A 12,399-nucleotide genomic window follows, 5' to 3' on the forward strand; every position below is an offset into this window, starting at 1 on the left:
ACATATATATATACATATACATATATACATATATATATACATATACATATACACATATATATACATATACATATATACATACATATACATATACATATATATATACATATATATACACATATATATACATATACATATATACATACATATATATACATATATACATACATATATATACACATACATATATACATATATATATATACATATACATATACACATATATATACATATGCATATATACATATGCATATACATATATATACATATATATACATCTATATACATATACATATATATGCATATATATACATATACATATACATCTATATACATATACATATACATCTATATACATATACATATATATACATATGCATATATATACATATATATACATATACATATATATACATATACATACATATACATATATATACATATACATATATATATACATATACATATACATACATATACATATACATATACATACATCTATATATATATATATATACATATACATATATGTGTGTGGGGGTGTTTTATGCAAACAGAGTAAATTTTAAATGTAGGCAGATAAACGGATGGAGGTGTTGTTATTTGATAGGAGACCTGTCCGGCACATGCTCACACACACACCCACACACACACACACATACATATATATATATATAATCATTTGAATTTATTTATGTAGCGGATATCGGATTTATTCTTTCTTGATTCTGCTGTACATTTATTGCTTTATTAAATTAGATTGGATTTATTTATTTCACGTTTTTTGTTTAAAATTCTTTTTTGACCGCTTTATAATCTTATTTCTTTTTTTTCTGTCGTTTACTTTTAATTATATTATTGTCACACTGCCAGATGTGCTTTGCTTTTTTATACCCACTGATGTGTGTTTTAATTTCCTGTCATTTAAATATTGCATAAACACATAATGAAAACATGTTCTCAAAATCCGGTCTTTACAAGTTGAACGAATATATCACAAAGCATCATGAAGATAATATGGCCAAGATATTCACATGTTATTTAAAGAAAACGAATATTATAAATTATAATGTTTAACATAAGAATGTCTGAAAACATGTTTGTGATTTTTAGATATAATTCGATATTTACGGCTGATTTGTAATAGACATATATATTTCGGCTATAAATACCATTTCTTTAAATATGTATGAATGAAAAATTACTAGAATATTATGGAACAAATTAATATATACCACAAAATTAGATGGGATATCGTTCATAATATTTTATAAAAATGTTAAAATTTACTTTGTAATTAATTTGTTAAATCAGTCTTAGAATATTTCCATAGCTTTTGTATTTGTTTCTCCTTTAGTTATAATTATTGCGTTCAAATATTAAAGCAGCGTAGGCAACATTAAAAAAACATAAATCGTCAAATGTATCCAGAAGATACACGTTTATCTCTTCGTTATTAAGATAACCTGGCTAGCCGATATTTCTCTTCTAAATCTAATAGGTTCTCAAGAAAGCGATTCATCATCTATTTATGATCATTTATATGCACGTATAGTCGGTAAAGTCTGAAAAGAAAATTATAAAACCTAAAACGTTAAGTATATAATCATGTATATTTCGACCTCCCTTTTATTCCTATGCGTATATGTCTATTGCATAATCTTATATTTTAAATTAGCATAATAAAATGATTATCAATTATATTTCAGTATGTACAATCTGATTTTTATTTATATACGCTTACAGTGATTTGTTATTTTCAAATGTATTCTTTCTGATAGAATTTCCAGCATAATAAAGTAAACTAAATCGATGTTATTATTTCGTAATGGTAGATTGGTTGGTTGTTTTTGTTTTACGGCATATCATCCCTTTTCAGGTTATTTAATGCCGAATCCAAAGATTTTGAAGAAATTTTTTTTAATAGAATATATTTGTTGTTTTCAAGTAGGTTTCTATTTAACCCATACTTGGAACCCATAGTTGGAACCCTAACAGGTACTACCACTCCTGTTCAGAGTGGACCTGGGAGCAATGGTAATATATATATATATATATATATATAAAGAAAGGCAGATGACGAAATAGCGATAAGATATAGATAGCTGATAGATATTACAACGTAGAATATCTATGCGTGATGCAACACGACTTATGGACGTATATGCACTAATATGAGAACGGTAGATGTCTTAAGGAATAGAAAATGTTAGCACTATATTAGGTAATGCAATAAATTGTGATCAATGTTTATGTGAAAAGTGAATTCGGACATGACGTACGCTAGTCTTAAAGCGGGATAATAAATCGTTTAACGACAGACCCGAAAACTAAGGTGCAGTTCACAGTTGCTGGTTCCTGCTTTAAAGGCCAGCGGGCACATACGTTCTGTCGTGGCGTGCGGCCAATATACTCATCGACGGGTGATTAGTCGACTGTGTTGAACAGACCTTTTGTCCTTAACCAGCAACAGCGGGCATATAACCTCACTGCAATCTGCCTTTTTATGATAGGTTGCATGACCTATCTACGTTGCGTGTCAATGCCCGCGGATATATTCAGCAGATGTCCTCACAAATGAAGACTCAATGAACAGTTATTGATCTGGTGACTTAAGAGGACATTGGAATCCATTTGTTTGGATGTTGAAATGAGGATAACACCAGGAACATGAGAAATCAATAATTGTCTTACATCATGCTTTCTTTTCAGAGATAACGTAATGCACTTTGTAGTACGTTCATGTCGAACTTATAGCACGTTTTTAATATTTAAACAGTAACATATACTTTATATTGGGATGTGTCTAGATGATCACGTAAAGCGCAAGCATCCGCACTGGGCCTTAATTATAATTCTACGTAACAGTTATCTGTGTAAATAAAATGCTAGTATCCTTTTTCAGGTATCATCGTATTTTATTTTATTAATCATAACACTTCTTTGATATTTTCAATACTGAAATTAATCCGTGCAATTTTTCTCCGACAGTATTTACGTCTGTGTTATCTCTTATATATGACGAGCGTCAAATATGATCAAAGATCTGAAATTCCAAGCAACAATTTTTCTCAAAGTCTAGTTGCTTATAACAGATAATATACCTGGTAAACTTCAGTTAATATTGATACTGTATTGGATGTTGAAATTAAATATTCACTACAACTGAAACTAAGAATACCATTTCGAATTATTGGAGCCCAATACTCGTTCAAGTCTGCCACAAATGGGGTACGCTATCTCCGCATGGAAAAGAAAATGTGCCGGTTGAAATTACGCGATTTCCTCAAGTTCGATTAAAAGATCAACGAGTTCCTCAAAAGAATCGCGAAAAAAAGTTAGGATGTTACAGTCAAGATCAAATGATACATACATCGTTTTTGTCTTTCTAAATAAATGATAAAATAAAACTGAAATGTCTTCATGCTATTACTATGGTAATAATATATATATATATATATATATATATATATATATATAATCTACTTAAAATGCACTTAATAAAAAATCAACATTTTTTATATATATCAGAAAAACAGTTTCAAGTAAAATTATATAAATATCAGAAAAATAACTTAGCAGCTCGTCTTACGTTTCGATGATCAACATCTCGTCAGTGGTTATTATCAAGCGTTTCATTGGACACCTGACGACGGATTAAAAGTGGTTGAAATATAGATCCTTCCATGTCCGGATTTTACTGTTATTGTATATATATATATATATATATATATATATATATATATATATATATATATATATATATATATTAATAGCATAAAATATGTTAAATTGTTACTTTCTGAAGTAAAAGAATGTATTTTAATTGCCACAATTGATTTACGTATTTTACTGTTATATATATATATATATATATTTATATATATATTTATATATATACACATTTATATATAGTTATGTATATATATGCATGTATATATATATATATGTATATATATATATGGGTGTATATATATATATATATATATATATATATATATATATATATATATAACAACCAAGATGAAGAAGTCAGTCCGACAATCTCAATCACATATTACAATCTTTTTCACAAAACCTCACAATGAAATCTCATAGTAAAGCACAGAAAATACACACAGATATATTTATATATATATACATATAAACATATGTGCACACAAATATATACATATATATATATATATATATATATATATATATATATATATATAGACTACAGACAAGAATCGAAGTTATATATAGAAAGAGCAAGTGCCAATTGAAAAACAATGTATCACTGTCATATATTATTTCCTCGCGGACGCAGACATAACTTGGCGTTAGAAATAATCATAATTCTAATTTGTTATATTCATATCTGTTTTTCATTTTTTGTTCATTCATATGAAAATGTTATTTTAATTTCATGTAATATTTATATTCTCATATATATAAAAATAAAACAGAAATAAAAAGTATACACGTATATACTTACTTATATATACATTACAGCCACATACATGCACATGTGTACATAAATATAGACAAATAATCATCAATAACACAAAACTATGATGAAGCCAACGTTCACTTATAATAAATGCGTATTTGAAATAAACGAAGCATTCTTTAGACTAGAATAAAAATTATGAACCTTGTCTTATTTGGTTTATCCTTCATACTAAATACAATAGTTTTCCTATAATTTTAGCGTAGTTGTAGAGAAATGGTATATATGGCAATTGGCATTCATACTTATATATTAGTGTCACTGTTCATAGAATTTTACTAAATACTTAATCCGTTACTCATTCTACTTAGCATATTTTTTACATGTACATTCCTATTACGTACTGCTATATATCACTATATATTACTATCAATTAATTCATATATATGTTATATATATATATATATATATATTTATTTATTTTTTTTTTTTTTATAAGCGATGTTGTGGTTTTTACTTGTTACACTTGCCTGCGCGTTGAGAGAGATCCCTGACTTTGGTTTTATTTATTTCGCCCCTTTTATTTGGGACGTTCTTTTTCTTGTTCGTATTGTATTATTAATTAAAAATTTGAATATTTTATTCAGATGTTTCTTAATTACTTTTTGTGCGCCAAAGTTATCCATGAAGGAGTATGAAAAAAATTTCCAGACATGAATAGCTTACATGCGTTACAATAAATATCGTATAAGCGAGACAGGAAATCATAGGTCGATAAAATTAGTTAGTTTATTCGAGTATTCTTGAATTCATAGTAATTGAACAGAAATTATAGTGTTTTAAAGTACAGGCATCTTGTGATTTCAGATATAACTAATTGCACTTCGTCGTATATTAATTAGAAACCAGTAATATCAACAAAAACATATACACCTATTCTTATATCATATATACGATTAACATTGCAATGCATTGCAGATAGACGTGTTGCTGTGTTTACTCTATAGGAGGTAACAATAATGCAATAAAATAAGCCTTAGTTTAAACCAAAGAACACAAAATGAAAAAAAATAACTCTCACTTGATTTTCGAGCTGTACTCACAAACAGTAATCATCTAATGGAAAATCTGTCTTTTTTTAAGATTTTCTTACCCCGTTGTAATATACATGGCATATGTTAGCACTGGCTGTAGCGGGTTTTTTTGGTGTTCATCATTAAGGATATGTCTCAGTTCTCGATACTACAAAAATGCATACTTATATTTTTAATATCCTATATGATACATTACCAATATAATACTTATTTTCTAAGGACTCCAAGAGATGTTTTAAATAAAGTAAATCAACCACTTTCTCGCAATATTGATATCGCTGAAAAAAAGGATTAACGTTATGATTTAATTGTGTATTTTCCCTGATTTAATGAGATGTTTGTCTCGGAAAGTAATAAACTTACTTTTCAATATAGATTTTATTATTCTTTTAGCATGGAATATTAGAAATATGCTTACCTTGAATGGTGTATCGCTTCTTTCGTGCTGTATTGCCATTACTTACACGGTCTGGCACCCCGCAACGTGGTAGCTGCATTGTTCGTCGTGTTTCATCATCCATTTTTCCTATGAGAACAAACGGAAACTATATTATACATCCTAATTGTCAAAGACAAACCTACATTTTCAGAAACGTAAATTTATTTTTGCTTTTCCTATTCTAATGATTTACGTTGAATTACCTTATACATCCATTAAAAATATCTAATACTATATTCGGTACAATGGTTTTGTAAAAGAATTTTCACTTTGACCCGCTGTGCCGTTAACGTAAACGGTAAAAAATACTATTTACTTTCTTTGGATTATGATATAATATTAATACATGTCTTATTATAAGAATTTGAAAAAAAACAATATTGATGCAGCGCAAGGTGTATCATCCATTTACAGAACATTTACGAGCCAATAATGCGTTAACAAAGAAAATCTTTTATTGTTTAAAATACTTATAATTATGCCATACATACAGTACAATATTTAAAACTCCGTTTTGTTTATTTAGAAACTATTCTGTTACAGCTGTTAAATATTAAAACTGAATATTAATTATTTCTTGATATTAATGATTATAAATAAAAGTGTGTATGCTGTTCTCGTTAAAAAACGGAAACTAACAATGGCACATACTATGTATTTAATATTTCTGAAATGTAAGCAATCACTGTTACAGATTAGTGAATACAGTAGCCGTGGAATATCTAAGGATCCCTCTCCACTTCTAGACTGCTGTTGGAAATGTGTAAAAAATAACTGTAATACAGGAAGAAAGTGTCCATCGCAAGACATTTTATAACACTATTTTTTTCGGGAATACGAAACCTTAATAAAAAAATTCTTTTAGTTGTTTCCTTCATTTTACTTCTTTTATACAGCAAGCAGTCGTGTAAAAATGTAAAGCAGTGTATTATTTCAAATAGTGACATTTCGAAAAGTTAAACGTTAATCTAATTCACGCTGACATGTGAACTCCTCGAGAATTAAACATTCTAAATATCACCGTCTGAAACAACGTACTTAATGCACTGTTCAATTTCACTGCAATTCTACATAGGATAAAGGAACGAAAAAAATAAACAAGAAATCCTTAATGGTGAAATACCACAGGAATTGGCACTTATACACAAATAAAAATTAAAATAGTCTGCATATAACTAACGTTCTAAATTGCATATATTTTAAATTACCCCGCGGCTCCAAACAGGGAAAGCCTTCAAAGTCGAAACAAATCATTATAAATTATTACATAACAATAAACTAATATCATCTTATGAATATGAACTCAAGAAAGTAAAATATAGAGCACAATATTCTTTTTTAAAATGAAGTTTACAAATAGATCGAACTTATACACATTTAGGACAACAAGATCCGATTCCACACCTGTCAAGATCTCTGGGCCCTACAGAAAGCAGAATAACTTGCTATTATTTTTTCAGTTACAATCTTTCAATGCATATACTGCATACCAACTAAAACCTTCTACTTGGGCGAAAAGGGATGTCTGTCTTCACCGCGAATATATTGTTGGACTGAGGCACAGTTTCGCTCAATTACAATTTTATGTTAGAACACTAGTCCTTCAAACAGACTGGACAATCGGGTGAACTTTAAAGGGTGTTTCAAACACGGACTGCACCAATTTGCTAGTCTTCCTTCCTTACATAGCGATACTGAAATTTAAACTATGATGTGTAATACTATCAAATATCTTTCATACTGCATAAAATTAAACGCAAAACGACGATTGTTTTAGTGCTACAGAACGGGCAACCAAAAATAGAGATTATCATGTTTTTTTTATCAGGAAGCATGTCTATCAACCACGAATCGCTAAAAGGGTAAGACCATTCTTGTAAATGTAAAACCTTAGAGCCGTTAAACACATTATCCTCTTTTATAATTTTTCAAAGGAAGAAATTACGTTACTCAGTACTCATCGCATGGTAATAATATTATCATTATCTATATATCAAGCTCCTATATTTCCATGCGCTTGAATGCCTTCTAAAACGACTGCCTTTTATCTATAATCTTTTTTAAAGAGGAAAAAATATTTTTAACAACCCGATTAAAGAGGAACCACAAAGCATAACAACGCAATTTTTTATGGGAGAAAAGCATTTGGATAAAAAGAAATCTGTATTGCGTTATCTCACATCATCCTGAATTATATTATGACTTTAGCGAATAAAAGAAAATCGTTAATATATCTTTTATTTGTAAGTTCAGAATAAGTGAGTTTATGGCGAAAATATATACGGAATAACAAGAAAATATACTCTGAGGTGAGTAGATTTCGCCAGTAAACAGTTGTGTATTGCATAATAATATGGACTTTTTTAAAGTATCGAAAAAGAGAAGAGAAAAATTGTGTCTCCTATTTTTAGTCCATCCGAGTGGATCAGAGATGATAGCAAATATCATTGTTATTATGATTGAACTAATTTGTTCTTGGACTGAATGTTGCATCTCAATGTTGCAGCGTGAGACTCTGGCAATGCAACTTCTGCCATGGATGTGCGTAAAAAGTAAAGATGGCGTATTGCTCCATACAGACAATATGGAAGCAAACAACATTCTTCAATCAGTGCTGTAAGATTATGTAGCAAATGCATTGAATGTGAGCGCAATTAGGAGATGGTGTCATCAATTTCATAGTGACGACATAGACGTGTTACAAAGCGTAATCCAGACATTTACCATAATTAAGATATTGACAAAAGTATACTTATCATGGTGATTATATAGAAAAATGTGAAGCAAAAATAGTCGTTTTTAATAGTTCTTACTCCTGTCGTCATAAACATTAGTCAGTGGCAATATCATACGCGTTACATTCGACACTTTCTTCGTAGAAATATTTAAGGACTAGGGTTGGACATAAACAAGGGGAACAAAACACTGTATTCGAATTATCAACGTACTGTATTCGGAAACCCTCGATTAATTATATGCAACCATTATAAAGTCAAGAAAAATAGGATACACTCCCATTATTGTTTGCGCATACTCTACTCTATTCATTTATAAATATCACAGTATATCGACTTAACGATTCATTATATCGGAACATGGTTAAGGAGACCTCTTCACTGCAAAAGCGACGCTATGCTACTGTTTCCAACAAACAATATCCATTTAACAATCTGATTGTCGATAATCAATGAAAAATTTATAAAAAGATTAAGATTTTCATTAATCCATTATAAAGAAAAAAAACGCAATGCGATTTATAATGAAACACAATTTTCTTCAATAAAAATAAGAACAGGAACGTATTCGAAACAAACTGTCGTTTGCGGCCCTATATGAAATATGAATAAATATAGCGTTGTTTCTCGGATTTTAGAACGGAAACACACCTATTATTTGATCGGGGACATTTTAAAAATATTTATAATTATACAGGGTGGCCTAAAAAAACAGAGAGCATTCATTATTTTTCTGAGCATTTTACAGTCAACAGAGGAAAAAAGGCCAAAAACCCTAGTGTTTTGATGCGATGTTTTGAATATAATAAACTAGTTATGACCATAGTTTCATTTCTTTCGGACAAAACACTAAGAAACAGGGACTAATTAGAGTTGGGGCCCCGTTTATTTTGGGTTACTCTGTTTATTAATTTAGATAAAAACATACAAAGTTTAAAGTCCGGTTGTATATATCATTGCAAGAAATCACCAGTTATTAAATAGGTATAAAAATTTATCTTAATTATGATCTGCTAATTTCTATTTCAATTTTAATTATAAATAGTTTATTAATAATTTCATTTAAAACTTTATATGTACGATCTAAATTTTAATAACATACATTTATTTACGTCCGGTTAATATTATACTGATCATGTTTATTTAACATAGATTAATATGTTTAAATATCATATGTCAACTCAAATTTATTCATGGAAAATATCTTTCAACGGAAAATTTCGTCTGATTGAATTCAATAAGTGTTATTTATTATCATTGTTATCATTATTATTATTATTATTATTATTATTATTATTATTATTATAATTATTATTATTATCGTTGTTGTTGTTGTTGTTTATGAACAAGATCTTTTATATTCATAAATAATTTGTTGCCTTCAATAGAAATAATACTAAATACTAAATCTCAAAATCTGGTTGAGATTGTATAGAATTCTCCCAGTGTGCACTTTGTTTTAAAAGCGTTTTTTTTCTGAACGGGTTCTAAAAATAGATATGAGTAAGATGTTAACCCGTATGGCTTTTAAAATGTGTATTTCCTTCCACCAATTGTTTACATTTTTAAACATAAAAATCTCTAACGGTGTCTTTCATTCTTGAGAACAGAAATTTTTCTTTGACGAGAATTGAGTGGATTTCCTTCGTTCCACAAAACACATGTGAGATGAAGTATACAACTAAGAACATAAAATGAGTGTGATGTAAATGCATCTTAGGGTTCGTATATTTACTTCCAATATATGTACATATATATATATATATATATATATATATATATATACATATGTGTGTATATATATGTATATGTATATACATATATATACACATATATATTTGTATATATATATATGTATATATATACACATATATATATATTTGTATATATATATGTGCATATATATACACATATATATTTGTATATATATATGTGTATATATATATATATATATATATATATATATATATATATATATATATATATATATATATATATTTGGGGTGGAGAGGGCTCGCGTAAGCGGTGGTGAAGGCAACCTTTCTAGAAGCAACTCTCTGATTTAAAAAACCATAAGGCGGTAGACCAGTACCCGCATTAAGCTGTTCTGCAGTTTAATTTGTTTCTGGATATCTTGTTCTTGCTTGTTGCTGGATCTCAACATATTGAACCGAGAGAGACTTAGCTGTCGTACAAAGCTAAATTCTGTAGCATCATCTTTGTATAGATACTCCCTCAGGCATTTGGGCTCATGGATTTTAAATGTCTGAGGGAGTGGCACTCGTCTGACAAGACGTTGCAATCATATATATATATATATATATATATATATATATATATAGAGAGAGAGAGAGAGTGAAAGAGAGAGAGACGGAGGGAGAGACATATGTAAAATTACATATGTATAGTAAGCATCACTTGATAATACATTAATATTTGAGACTTTTCACAGCGAGCTTTTTTATTGTTTTCTCAATTCATCATAATGTTTAACAGGAAATATCTTCATTTTAACTAATAAAATTATTCTATTTCAGACCATAATGTGCATATGATATACATAATTCAAACAGTCTACCCATTTATTATTAGGGTTCTGTCGATACAGTTGAATATGCAGTGGTAAACTTATTTGATTTAATCAGTGGATGTCTGTTAAATTGTTATATAATACATTACTAGAATCCCCCCCTTCATACTTGAATACAAAACAAAATATATATGAGCGTCCATGCTTTTGGTAAGTTAATATTTTACAAATTGGATAAATCTATATATTTTATTTATATTAAATTGACTGGAATACTTCCCGAATATAATTATTAATATTTACTTTACTATCTATACTACAGTTTCGATGAAACTGTGTGTATCAGTATTGGATTTATAAGCACAATACTATAAACTAGCGGCATCCGTGAAAATTCCAAAGATAAAATCAAACAAATAACGAATTTAAAACAAAGTGTTGGCTAATTATTTTTCAAACGTTTAAAGCTAAAAAAAATGATTGAAAAATAAATAAAATTAGTTCAATTAAAATTCAACACACAGCATTTTTATTTTTTGTTCAGATTAAAACACAAAAATTGAAAGTGTCTTTGTTTAATTATTATCGGATCGGTTTTCACCCATAATGTGTTACTATATTCGATACCTATTTTGTGGTCACTTCTCTCACGTGATCGTTGAATATTGTCGTATAAAAAGAGTTGAGGTAAATTTTTGCTTTCTTTCCAACATTATGGCGACTGTCACAAGTATTCGAGTATAATGAAAATGAATATCACATATGGTTAAAGCAATACTAAATTAAAGAAAAAAACATATGTTCTATATAGGCGGCGGAAATTTTTTTACAAAATATTCAAATCAAGATTTCCTTTATCCAATCAGTATGCAGTCAGGGTTTTCCTCATCAAATCAAAATGTGGCTTGATTTTATCTTAACAGCGACACTATTTTTTTTTTTTTTAGCCATTTTGGAATATTCCATATTCTTTTTAAGGGATGATTACCATAATAACTGTCCAGGCGACACACTTATTGATATACAGATTTATATGCAAAATCATGAAGATTATTAAACTGGCATTATTTTGCATAAAGTCTTCTTAAATCTAGCAAATAATAGGTGTTTTCAAACAGAATGCAAAATAATTGCTTTCGAAATATGTTCTATTTGTATCAATCTGACAT

At 28.6% G+C, this 12,399-nt stretch overlaps 1 protein-coding gene across 2 annotated transcripts in view; it reads right to left on the reverse strand.

Annotated features, from left to right (window-relative positions):
• The window catches only part of LOC145246763 (matrix metalloproteinase-14-like), an 819,041-nt gene that overhangs the window by 165,704 nt on the left and 640,938 nt on the right, over nt 1-12,399 (reverse strand). For both annotated transcript variants that reach the window (XM_080108536.1, XM_080108535.1), the window contains one exon: nt 5,945-6,052. In XM_080108536.1, coding sequence (XP_079964662.1) covers nt 5,945-6,052 — 108 coding nt within the window. The remainder of the gene's footprint in view (nt 1-5,944; nt 6,053-12,399) is intronic.

Source organism: Euprymna scolopes, chromosome 24 (genome assembly GCF_053919585.1).
Source record: "Euprymna scolopes isolate OS-2025 chromosome 24, ASM5391958v1, whole genome shotgun sequence".
Lineage (NCBI taxonomy): Eukaryota > Metazoa > Mollusca > Cephalopoda > Sepiida > Sepiolidae > Euprymna > Euprymna scolopes.